Below are 12,948 nucleotides of genomic sequence, written 5' to 3' on the forward strand. Positions count from 1 at the left end.
GGCCAAGGTACTCACTCTCCTCAGCTGCTCCCCCGCCCAAGGATAGGGCTAACCACAGGGCTCACCTCCCGTCCTGCCGTGAGGATTACCAGTTACCAAGCATAACGCACAGCACCGGCCACATGGTGGGCACTCGGTAGATGCAGCCTCCATCATTCATGGCTTCCCTGCACTCCTGTATCACACACCTTAGCCCAGGTGCTGATGGCCACTTCCCCAGGCCCCTGAACTGTGAATGCTGGGGCTGTCCCGGAGATGCAGCGTAGGTATCACTTGACTGGTGAAAACAAGTTTAGAATCAACTTAGGAGAAGCCCAGGGGACACTCACCGACCCAAGAGGTGTCTGTGTCTCCCTCTCCCAAGAACCACCAGTCTGGTCACTCCAGACTTTTTGGAAACTTTTTTAATAGTTATTGAATGTTCTACAGCTTACAGTAAATATCATAGTTACAAATTCTTGGCTTCAATCTTTCAGAGTGATCACTATCTGATCTTCAAAACAAAACGGAACAAAAACCCAAAAGAATCCAAAACAACAGAACAAAACCAGATTTACACTTCATACACACAAGCGAGGCCGCGGGGCTTTCCACTCTACACTCCAGGCTGTGTTTTGAAAACACCTATAAGTTCTTTGCTCAAACTACTTGGAAGACACCGGTCAAAGGTTTATTATTATTATTTTAAATGTTTTTCTTTTTAAAATGTGAGTTCCAATAAAATTTAAAAACTAGATTCCAACCTGTAGATTAAAATGAATTAAAAAATACAAAATCATATACAACGCTCTCTCACGGGGATGGTACATGCCACGAGAACAAGTTTCTCCGTTGTGTGATATGAACAGGAATGCAGATGCCTTTTAGTCAGGAGACGGGGGCAGGCCCTTGAGCCTTTGAAGGTCATGACAGACAACGCCACGTTGCCAGAGGCCTGGCCTTACCTCCCCTTGGGTAAGGAAGAGCTGTAGTCCCACCTTTGATCCAGATAAGCTGGCTGACCCAAGAAGGTGGTCTCTGGCCAGTCCCACTCTTTCCCTGACTCTCAGGCACGAGGAGGAAGGCTGGAGCCTGGAGATGCTGGTCTTGCTGGGGTCAGGCCCAAAGATGACTTCACCCATTTGAGACCTATGGGCTGGTATGTGTTCTCTTCAAAAAAGGAAAATAGCCCCTCTACCAGGAGCCAGACTGGGTACAGGGCCTCACTGCCACAGCAAAAAGACCCAGGGACTACAGATGCAGCCACAGGGAAGCAGGCATTCTAGTTTCCCTTTCTGGCTTTGTGGCAGCCAGTCCTAATCACCTGGCCACTGGGCTGGACTCAACAGCACACAAGGTAGAAAATACCCATTGGATAAAGTGAGGGAGTGAGACCCAAGTCTGGCTCAGGCAAGGTTGGTTATGGAATGTTGAAACTGGCCTGCCAGGAAATTTAAAGGCCAGGCCCTAGAACCATGTAATGCCTAATTTCAGAAACAGGTTTTCTAGAAGGGGACGTGGACAGGTAAAGGACCAATCCTGCTGCCAACCTGGCACACCCAAAGGAGGCTGAGCTCTCAGAGGCTCAGCTGTGGAATCTGATGTTAGCCTGACTGGGTCTCCACTGTGATCCAGCTTTTGGAGGGAAGTCTAGCCTGGATTCTCCTGGGGCTGGACACCGGCATGGAGCCTGCCCCTCCACTGCCCAACCTGCCCCCTCTGGATTCCCAGGCTTGGCAATCAGCTCACGACCACATGCCCTACAGTGCTGTGGAATACAGGGTGAAAAGCAGAGCTTCCACGTGTACTTTCAACTGCAATTGAGGAGCAAATGCCATGGTGACATCTCAGTGACTGATCCAGCCACAGTGCTGTGACTAAGACCCGTGCCCTCTAGGGCCTCCCTCAGAGCAGAGCTGAGGGTCTGACATGCAGGGCTCCAGGCCTGATTCAGCCAGTGCCTCTCTGGACCTCTGGCCGAGTCCTGTCTGCACAGTGAGGACATCAGAACTTAGTGACCAAAGGATCTGCACTACTCCTATGCTCCATGTGATTCATTTCTGAAGGGTACTTGGAACAAAGCCAGCCTCTCTGAAGACACACTCCCAGATCTCTGGAACACTTTGGATGGCCAAGGGTAAGAGTTGGGATGAGGAGGAAGGACTGCACAGTGTCTCTCTAGATCCTGGTCCTCACTCTTGGGAAAAACAAACCCAGGGACTGGATTCAGATGTACTTTTGGCCATTCAGGGCTACACCAGGTCCCCCGGAAGTGCCAACTCACTGGGTCTGGACAGTGGGCAGGCTCTCCAGGGTCAGAAAGCAAGGCTACACAAGCTTCCTAACGACATAGGTCTTTCAATGGACAGGTGCCCGAGGCTGCCCCTGAACATGTCTTCAGTCCTAGGCATCATGACCCTAAAGTGCTTTGCTCAAGTTAGGCCTCTATTGCAAATTCCTGTCTTTCGAGTGCTGCCAGCTGGAAATGCCGCTGGGTTCCCAGGGCTCCTCATAAAAATCTGCTAAGCGGGGAAGGTTTCCCTGGAGTCTTCCTCTGTTTAGGGGCAGACAGGTAGCCCATCCCTTCTGCATGCTGGCCACAAAGGCCTGCAAGTATCAGTAGAAGGACCAGAGGATTTGAAGAGTTCAAATCTTGGCTCTTTCTCTGATGAGCTGTGTGACCTTTGGCAAATCTCTTAAGCCTTCAGAGACTTAGTTTTTTCCATCTATAAAATGAGAATTTTGGCAATCAATGTCAAAGTACTTCGTACACAGACAATAAACTCTGGACAGATGAGTGTCCTTTTTCAATATATAGGGAGGGGGATATGCACGTTACAGTAACTGCCAGGAGAGAGAGAGGAAGAGCAGCAACTGTCCTGTCTCACAGGGAAGAAAGGAAATAAATTTTTCGAAAATGTGGCAGAAAGATTAAATTTCAGGCTCTTACCACTTGGGGGCACTCCAGCTTCCAGACTCCAGCTTCCTGGGCCCCAGGCTAAGGAGAGGGAGGCAGGTAGAAGTGCGGGAAGCCGAGAGGGTTGGCTGGTGACTGGAACCACCTGTACCCCTAACCCTGCCCACCAAGCTTGTGGCACTGGTGAGAAGCAGTGGGATGGGGTGGAGAGAGGGCTTTGCTGGTGCCCCGCTGCAGCTCGAATGTCATGCAGGCACACCCCTTGTCCTCTCTGGCTTGCCGGACTTCCTAAAATGACAGGGCCCCTCAAGCTCTGACCTTCTGTACAGCTTGACCACTGGGCCATCCAGTATCTGTGGATGATGCTCATGGTACCTCCTGATGGATGCCTGTGATCCTACCACGTGTGCTCATCCTACCACAGGCACACTACTGCCTCATTCTCCTGGGCTCAGTCCCTCTGCAATGACTCCCCAAGCTTGGCCAGGCTTGTGGATCTCCGTCAAAGCAAGAGGGTGAGGCCAGCTGAACTGGGGCTCCGGTGCTCACACCACAAAAGGGGTGCTGTGCCTGGGTTCTTCCAGACCCCAGCCTTTCCGCACCTTGTTTTTGCCTTGGGATCTGTCCTTGATCTTGAATTACATACAAGGGCCAGGAGAGGGTGCACAGCATCGATGTTTCAGTCCACAAGCCCACGTGTGGAGTCAGACTGGAGGGAAAGAGACCGCAGACTGGGATTCAAATGGCTCTGCCGCTTACGAGCAAGTCACTCTGCTTTTCCAAGTCTTATTTTCCTCATGGATCAAATGAGAGAATCATCTGTTTCACGGAGTTAAACCAGATGATGGATATGAAATTGCTTTGTGAAAAACTGTGAGGTACTAGATGTTAGTTTTTACATACTGGTACAGAATGAACAAAGGTAAAAAGGTAATTCCTAGATCTCCTTTCCCCTCCTCTGGTTCTGCCCCAGCCCATCTGGAGGCAGCGGGGTTCAGGGGAGCCTGCTGGGATGCCAGCATTCTGCTCAGTTTGGGGCAAGTTCCCTTTCCTGCTATTAAATAGAACCAGTTTCCTCATTTGTCAAATGGGTGAAATAACTCTGACCTTGTCTTTTCCTCAGGGTCAGTAAATTAAAGGCTGTGAAGTGCTCTGAAGTCTATGAAGCACCTGACAAATGCAAATGTTTCCTATTATTATTATAACCATTATTATTATTTTGGCCTTTTCTAAACATGTATGACATAATCTAAAACAACCTTCACCCACCCTTATACAACCAGAGAGTAGGAGGAGGTATTTGCCAAAAAAAGAAAAAGAAGGATTAACACTGTAAAACTTTCTATTGTTTTAAAACAAAACCTTTTCAGAACCCCGAGCAGACCGTTTAGAACAGTGGGGCTTCTCCTTACTGGTCCTGCATTTCCCAGGTCAAGGATGCTGCTGGGCTGTGCACCCCTGGGAACAGCCAGATAGCCTCTGAGGTCCTCCTGGCCCAGGGGTTTCCTGATTATTTTCTCCTTTAGGGAGACATGGGAAGTAGGGGTAGGGATATATCCACGTATGCATGAATTTAAAATGAAGAGAGTTATTTAGAAGTTCTAAATGTTATCAATGATCCCATTTTGTACAGTAAAATGTTCCTCTGCACGCCGCCCCCCACCAACCATCCCCAAAGGGGCTGCTAGCCCAGCCAAGTGCCGGGTGCAGGGGGCAGTATTAGACAGCTGGGCTCCTGGCTGAGACCAATGGGCCTCTTCTCCCCAGAGAGCCCATGTTTCCTCCTCTCCTCTCAGGATAAGGGGCTACTGTCTTAACAGCATGGACTCCTTTTCAGCCAGTCCACCTGCTCCTCCAAGGGCTGGAGTCAGGTACAGGATGAGAGGTCCAGATGTCTTCACAGAATTTCCAAATGCTATTTCCTCATTTGCAATTTCTGTTCCTGCCATCTGCCCCCATGTGACCTCGGCCAAGTCTCCAACCTCTGCCTTTGGAATCCATGGAGGAAAAGAGCAGAAACAAAAGCCCAGAGACTATTCCAGAGCTCATCAGGTGTGGGCACTGCTGGCTTCATTTTTACAAAGCCAAGCCAACCCATCCCTAGGTAATTTTTGTGGGCAACATGCCCCAGGCAGGAAGGTTGCATTTAATGCTAATTTACTGCAAGGTCTAGGGAAGTCCTTTCCTCTTCTCTGGGCCTCAGCTTCCTCATCTGTCAAATAGGGGAATGGATGAGATGATTGCTAAGGTCCCTTCAGTTCCATGAGTTGATGAAATGTTTATTGCTATTGCTTTTCCTTCACTATCCTGACCTCCAGAGCCACCAGCACCCACCTGGAATGTGGTTCCTTCACTTTGGCCACGAATGGCACAAGGTAACCAAGAACTTGGCCTGTCTGCCAGCGCCATAGACAGACAGGTGAGCCCTGGCTCTGGGAAGGGCAAAGGGAAGGGAGAGAAATGCCACAGGTTTCCACTCTACTCAGGAGCAAGCTCCTCACCAGAGTGGATCCATGAAGGCTCAGAGGCCAAGGTCTAGATTACACTGGGCACTTGGCCTCCGAGGCTTTGGGAAGCTGGGATCCCACCATCCTGCAGCTGCTTGGCAGGTCTGAGGTCAAAAATCACCTTCTGAGGAAGTGCCAGGTCAGTTAACATCACTGTGCAAATTAGAGGGTCCAGGCCCAGACAATTCGGCCAGAGACCTTACAAGCCAAAGCCAGCAGGCAAGGGCCTCTGACTCTCTTCCCTCTGCCTTCCCACAGTGCCCCCCTCCCCCCACCCTCCCTCAAGTTCTCCCAAAGAAAGAATCTGGTTTTCCCAGGTTCTCATCTAGGGTATTATTAAGCTGCTATGAACACTCCTACCTAATCAGGTGGTTTTGTTCTTGGTCTGTTGCGATGGTTCTCAGAAATATCAGAAGATATTTCATTTGTGTCAGGATACAGCAATGTCTTAAACTAATCCTGCTTGAGAAAGATCAAAAAAGAAACCATCCCTCAGAGATGTGGCTTGCTCAACAGTTCTGAGTTCCTACCCTGGACCCAAGGGTCACATCCGCTATGCTCTTCAAAGGAAATCACACCTTCAGCTGAACCACTGCAACAGACCCCACTCTCTGCCTGCCGCTAGACTAGGCTCCCAGGACTGGATGCTTGGGGAAGGAAAGGAGCAGAGAGGATGTGCCTGGTCAGGTAGGAGAAGGGTGGAGCTGGGAGAGCAGCGGCTCAGAGGGGGACAGTTGGGAGAGGCAGGAGATTAGAAAAAGCAGCTTTTACAAAAACCAAAAATAAAAACCAAAACCGTTAAAGATGCATAAAGTGACCCTTGCACTTCCGTTGTCTCTTCTTGCAAATAGAGGTGGTGCTGCTAGGGAGCTGCTCCAGCACCTGTGTAAGACTTGAGTAGTTGCATACAATGTGTGACTCCAGGTCTAGGGGAGGAAGGGGAAAGCCATTAGTGACAGCGGTATTCCTAAGGCCCTTCGGGGAGCTCCTGGACCCCCTCCTCTCATGCTGAGAGCCCTAAATGGAGTCCTCTCTGCCTTCCCAGTGGAGCGGCCCATTTCCCATCCAGTGCCGAGAGCTCTAGAGAAGGCAGCGAGGGAGACAAGGAGGCATGGCAGTGATTGTCAGTGACATCCCTGGGGCTCTACAGGTCACTGGCACTGCCTCAGGATCTGCAGAGGACAAGGGGAGCCTGGTGGTGAGGGTGATCCAGGGTTTCTGCCTGGCCCCAGTCAGAGCCAACATCTGATTGAGATAAAAGTTCATTGGAAGGATAGGCCCACAGTTAGAAGAAGTCAAGACCATACAGTAAAGAGCACAAAATTTAGTACTAGAGGATTGGAGTTCAAGTCCCAGCTTAGTTTTTACTAGTTAGGTGATACTAAACTATATATTTATCTGTAAAATAGAGTAATGATCCTTACATCACAGAGCTACTGTGCAGATCATGAGATAACACATGTAAAGTATCTAGAATATATAGAAAATGACAGCTATCATAAAGAGTGATACTGCTGAACCTGGAGCAGGAAAGCAACTAGTAACTGTCACCTACCCCCTGTTGACACTGTGCTGCAGGCCAAGCCAGGGGCTTTGAGACAGTTCTGCTAGTTGGTCACCCTCCCACCTCTCCCACCTGGGCCCCACTCACTTGGATGGGCGCAGGCTTTACCAGTGCGGGGGCACATAGCTGTACGCAGGGGTCCCTTGGGCCCTGTATGTTGGCATGGAGACAGGGTGTGCCCCAATCGCTGTGTGCTGGGGTGCAGTCAGCAGGGTACCTGAGCATCCAGAAGGAAAAGAGGAAATCTGATGAGGCTGGCCCAGGTGCTGGGATGAAGAGGATGAGCCACGATCTTTCACACAGCTGCTCCCCGCCCGCCCCTCCCCACCTTGCCAGGAAGCGTCTCCCAGGGGAAACCTTCCTGATGCTCCAGGACGGTCAGTCGTCAGGGGCCTCCTTTCGCTCTTCTCCGTGTGCTCCTCCCATGCACAGCACACTGAGAGGTGTCTGCTGCTTTATGTGGTTATGGTCATTCCACTAACCTAGCTTTCCTAAGGGTAGGCCTCTGGTTTGATCTATTGGTATTTGGTCCCCAGGACCCAAACAACAAGGCTGGCACCCAGCAGATCTGCATCAGCTTGCTGACCTGATCTGGAGAATGAGAGGCCTCAATGCTTACATTAGAGGCAGAGGAAAATCCCAACTCCCACCTCCTGCCCACTCAAGCCCTTGTACTCTCTTTCCCCAGAAGGTGACCTCACTGATTCTCTGAAAGTTGTGTCTCTAAAGGTTATTTAGAGGCCTCTGGTCTTCTTATGCTCTTCTTTTAGTGCCAACTCATCCAAAGACTTCCCCAAACCTGCTCTTCCTCTGGTGTCTCTCCCTAACTCCATCCTCAGGGCTTCTGGAGTAAGCCAGAAAAGGAGAAGGGGTCCTCCTGGACTCCTGTTTCTCCCAAGATTTGCAATTAATTACTGGACAGGTCCCGAAGCTCCTGCCTGCTAAAGGACATTGCCCTGTGCCCTCCTGTTTGGAACTCTGCTCCTAGCAGAGTCCTAGTATCATCATCTCTCCTCTAAACCACAGCTTTCCCCCATATCCACCCCACCCGCTTGTCTCCACCTTGCAGTCAGAGAGAATAATTAGACAAACCCTATCTCTTCCGTGCTTAAACCTCTTTGCTAGCTCCCTGTTACCTAGGTATTCAAGACTCTCCACCACTTTATCTCTGACAACTGCTCCAGCCACCCTTCCAACTCCATGCTCTCATTTTCTAAGCGATTTACACCATGTCCATTCTGTGAATGTGCTTTACTCATGTTCTCTCCCCTGGACTGCCCTTCCCTCTTTCATCTCTCTGATTAGCCTCTGTTCACCTCTTAAGGCCTAGCTCACTACATCCTCTATGGTGAAATCTTCTGCAGCCCTGTGGACAGAGTTAGAGGGTCCCTAGAACTCTCAGGCACAGGATTCTTCATGTTATGCCACAGCTGATTCCATGACTGTGTTTTCCACTGTCATGAGCTCCTGGAGGAAGGGAATGGACACTGACATAGATGCTGCCCTTACCTGCTGACATCGCCATGGTGGTGCCGGCCACCATTCCCATGGCCACACCATTGGTCCTGGGAGCGGCTACAGGCGCTGGGTAGATGGCAGAGGGAATGCTGTTGGGCTGGACGACCGTGGTGTGGTGGATGACATGGGGCTGGGCAGCATACACTGGCTGAGTATAGTAGGCTCCCTGGGGGAAGAAGGGCTGAGGTCACATGGCTTTTGGAGAGGTGGGGAGAAAGGGGAGGGGAACCTGTCTCAAACCCTAAGGGATGGTGTCTGAGAATCTCTGGCCCAGGGACACAAGGTCTGGGGCTCTACTCATGGAAGTACCAGGCTGGTGTGAATGCTGCCATTTTATATACTGGAAAAATGTCCTAAATGCAGAGCACTTCCTCAAATGTCTCTTACTATCTATTTCCCTTTAGGCAAAAAGGTTGAAGATGGAGACAATGGTCTGAGGTGACACCTCATTGCCTGGATCACATGACTGTATTCTGCCGTCACAGCCCACAGGTCTGCTGACCTCTGGGCAGAGTAGACAGAGGGCCTGGATCATCTTAATCCAGAGCTTCTCAAATGCTTCTACTAAATAATAACAAGAGCCTCTGATTGTGGACTGAGGTAGAGTGAGGGTGTGTATAGGCTGCAAGGTTACTGCTTCAGTGACACAAGAGTGATAGCTGATCAGAACCATGAACTCTCTTTTCCTCCCCCTCCACCCCACCCACCCAGGCTGGTGGCTCCTTTACCTGCAGAAGAGGTGGACCCCGGCTTCTACATGTACCTACCTGGGCATACAGATTCTGCTGGGGGTAGGCACTTCTGATTGGATACATGGCCGTCTGGTAGGGGTTGGGTGAAGGGGAGTAGGGGGGCGGAGCAGTATTGCTCTGGGTCGGTGGGACCTTGTATGGTGTCCCCGCAGTATATCCTGTACCAAGGCAATAAGAGAGACTTCCAATTAGTTGGCAGAACAGCATTGCTGGGAGGCAGCAGGTCCCAGTCACGACTCCCCAGACAAGCATAGGCCGAATCCAGGCTGGAAACACAGATGAGAACAGACAGAGTACAGGGCTCCGCCCAGAGAGCCCTGGCCCCAGAAGCAGCTCCCTCAGTCCTGGTGCATAGGGCTGCATGTGTAGCATCTTTTATTTCTCTGTGTCTCAGAGCTCTGAGACACAGATAAGAGGCTGGGACCAGATGATCTCTTAAGGGGCCCTTGAAACTTGGACAGTCTGGGATTCTGAGCCCTGTACCATGAGACAGGCAGGTACGTGTGGACAGGAGACCCTCAATCTGCTTGCTCTATACTGCACTCTCTCTTCTTGCTTTTCATTCTCCTCACTCAGTACCCTGGGGCATCTGCTGCTGCTGCTTCTGTCTTGCTTTCTCCCTTACTCTCTCTTTCCTCCTTATATCTTTCTCCCTTTATGAATTGCTCTCCACCATACTCCTCTTCTTCCCTGTCAAGTTTTAAGGTGGAAACCTCCTACAAAACACCATTAAGAGATCCTCCTCTTCTGAGATGCTAAAAACCTTTGCTCTACACGGCTGGCCTTTCCCTTGCTCCTGGGGCTTGAGGGAGGGCCACTGCTGCCTGAAAGACTTAAGTCGGGATCAAAAAGATTCACATTGACCTGGAACCCAGGCCATGTCTGGTCAGCAGGGTGGACAGAAACTGGGGCGGGGGCTGAGAAGTTAGGCTCTAAGAAGTTCACAATCAGCCATTCTCACAAACTATGCTGCCTTTGAATTTATGGAAAAGAGAGTCAGATCCTAAGTTCATAGGAAAAACTTGAAACATAAATCACTTAGGAATAAGACTGTCCTTAGAGAATCACAACATGGAATGATTCTATGGAACCTGAGCGATCATCAGGTAGCCCAACTCTCTTACTTTATACAAGGGGACCCTGGGGTTTAGAAAGGGCAAGTCTTTCTAGGAACATCACCTTCTCTCTGAGTTGAAGGGACAGTGCCAGGGGACCTTGGCTTTGGATCTCCAATGGGGTGTTGCTGGAGATTCTTCCCTGTGGTCCTCCATCCTGACTTGGTATGGCTGACACATCATGAAACCTCTCTTGGCTTCAGGTCTCTTGCCTACAAGATGCTCAACAAGGACCCATTCAGTAACATGGAGGTGTTTTTACAAGAAGGAACTGGAAGCAGCGTAAAGAAGGTGCTTTACTGGAAGAGAAGGGGTCCAGGCTTCAGTCCAGGCTTTCCTCCAATTTGCTGTAACTACTGCCAAGTCTCTGGGCCTTAGTTTCTTATTTTGTAAAATTAGAAGGCTAAGAATGAAGATCTCTTCCTGAACTAAAATCCCATTGTTTTAAAGACAGTGGGTCTCTTCTACCCTAACCCCCATTTAAAGCAGGCTACCATACAGTCACAAACCTCTCTCAGGTCACACCACAGCTTGGGCATACCCTGATGAAGTACTCAGGAGGATGTGAGAGCTACTGTGTAGTTTCCACACAGGGCACTACCAAAAGGTGTCCTGTCCTCTCCCCTGGAATCAGGCCATTTATCTTTCCATCTGTAGATTCATAGTCTGTTCTGTGAAAAACTGGAGAAATTGATTTTGTGGTCAAACATGCTTGGGAAATAAGTAGCAATGAGGATAGAATGGAGAAAAATACATTAATAAGAAGAGAGCATTGATAAGAATTAGAAACTAACTGGAAGTGGAGATGTGAGTCAGTTGAGGAAGAAGTCTATAGCAGATTCCTCCAAGATTCTAGATTGTACAGCTAATCATGAAATGTGGTCCCAGGAGAAGCAGATACTGTAGGGGAAGTCAAGAAGCATAGGTTTGCACATGTCTGCTGCTGCTGCTGCTGCTAAGTCGCTTCAGTCGTGTCCAACTCTGTGCGACCCCATAGACGGCAGCCCACCAGGCTCCGCCATCCCTGGGATTCTCCAGGCAAGAATACTGGAGTGGGTTGCCGTTTCCTTCTCCAGTGCATGAAAGGGAAAAGTGAAAGTGAAGTCGCTCAGTCGTCCGACTCTTAGCGACCCCATGGACTGTAGCCTACCAGGCTCCTCCGTCCATGGGATTTTCCAGGCAAGAGTACTGGAGTGGGGTGCCATTGCCTTCTCTGTGCACATGTCTAGAAGGAGCCATTTCAGCTGTACTTCAACCAGAGACAGTTTACTTGTCTGTAGAACAAAGGGGATTCTCAAGACGGGTCTGTCCCAAGAGCATGGAGTATAATGCTAAGGGAGCCTAACTGCTATTCTGCCCCCTCCCCCCAAAGAAGGAGAAGGTGGGAGAGAAAGGAAGAGAAGAGGGGAGGAGGGAGAGGAGGAGGAGAAATATAAGAGAGAAATAGGTTTTATTCCATGACAGTGACAAGTTTTAAAGTGATAGGATGAACTGTGAATCTCAAAAGGATAGGCATATGCAAGAGACTATTTCCAGATTTACCACAAGATCTTTTATTCATACTATTTACATTTGAAACACGCAAACCACGATTTTTGTGTGTGTGACTGCAGCTTGTTTTAGTAAATCAAGTTTTACTGTAACACAGCCATGCCCATTCATTTACATACTGACTATGGCTGCTTTACTGGCTGAATGGTAGTTATGTCAGAGACCATAAGGCCTGAAAAGTCTAAAATATTTATTATCTGTCCCTTTACAGGAAAAGCCTGTTAACTCCTGACTTAAAGGAATAAAACACTATGGGGAGTCCTGCCAGAATGGAGAGCACCCCTCTTCCATGCAGGAGGGCAGGACACCCCCGAATTCTAAGAATCCCTATCTCTGAAAGCTATATAGCATAGTGTTATGGTGATGAACAGTCTGGAGCCAAACTGACTGTCTGGGTCCAAACCCCACCTCTCCTACTTAACAGCTGTAGAATACATCAGTTTCCTCATCTATAAAATGGGGATGATAATAATATCACTTACTTCATAGGGTTATAGTGATGAATACATGAATAAGTGCAAACCCCTTAGAAGAACGCCTGACACAGTAAGAATAGTTCATATAGGTTACCTATTATTCCTTTCTCTCTCCCTGTATAGAGAGACAGTAAGCTTCCTGTCCTGGGAAGTGTACAAGCAGAGACTGGTCTGAAAGATGACAGTAGACAGGAAGCTAAACCATGACTTTCATGGTGGGATCCAACTTGGAACACAGACTTCAGGATTCTAAAATTTTTAAATTTAATGGTTTAAAATGCCATGATTTTAAGATTCTTTAACACGCCAGTGGTGCTAGACTCTCCTTTATGCTCCCAGACAATGTGTGCTCAAGTTCTATCCCCTGGGAAGCCGGCACTCACCTTCTGTGTCACAAGGACAACCACATCTCACAAAGTGTTGAGACTGTCCCTCTGAGGGAAATCAAGAGGCGCCCAGAGACTGCAGTAAAATTTGGTTTCCACATCTAAGAATAACCTTGTCTGAGAGTGTTTTCTTTCTTCATGTTATGAAATAGACACACATGAACTCAGAATACAAATCAGTTT

General features: G+C 49.1%; 1 protein-coding gene across 10 annotated transcripts in view; it reads right to left on the minus strand.

Annotated features, from left to right (window-relative positions):
• Window positions 1-389: 389 nt before the first annotated feature.
• FAM168A (family with sequence similarity 168 member A) overlaps window positions 390-12,948 on the minus strand; it is a 195,516-nt gene continuing 182,957 nt past the window's right edge. For all 10 annotated transcript variants that reach the window (XM_081539545.1, XM_081539541.1, XM_081539540.1 and 7 more), the window contains 4 exons: window positions 9,253-9,395; window positions 8,477-8,651; window positions 7,055-7,184; window positions 390-6,329 (listed from right to left, as the gene is read on the minus strand). In XM_081539545.1, coding sequence (XP_081395671.1) covers window positions 7,072-7,184; window positions 8,477-8,651; window positions 9,253-9,395 — 431 coding nt within the window. In that variant the 3' untranslated portion in view covers window positions 390-6,329; window positions 7,055-7,071. The remainder of the gene's footprint in view (window positions 6,330-7,054; window positions 7,185-8,476; window positions 8,652-9,252; window positions 9,396-12,948) is intronic.

This window comes from Giraffa tippelskirchi, chromosome 11, assembly GCF_054371585.1.
Source record: "Giraffa tippelskirchi isolate mGirTip1 chromosome 11, T2T-mGirTip1v1.2.pri, whole genome shotgun sequence".
NCBI lineage: Eukaryota > Metazoa > Chordata > Mammalia > Artiodactyla > Giraffidae > Giraffa > Giraffa tippelskirchi.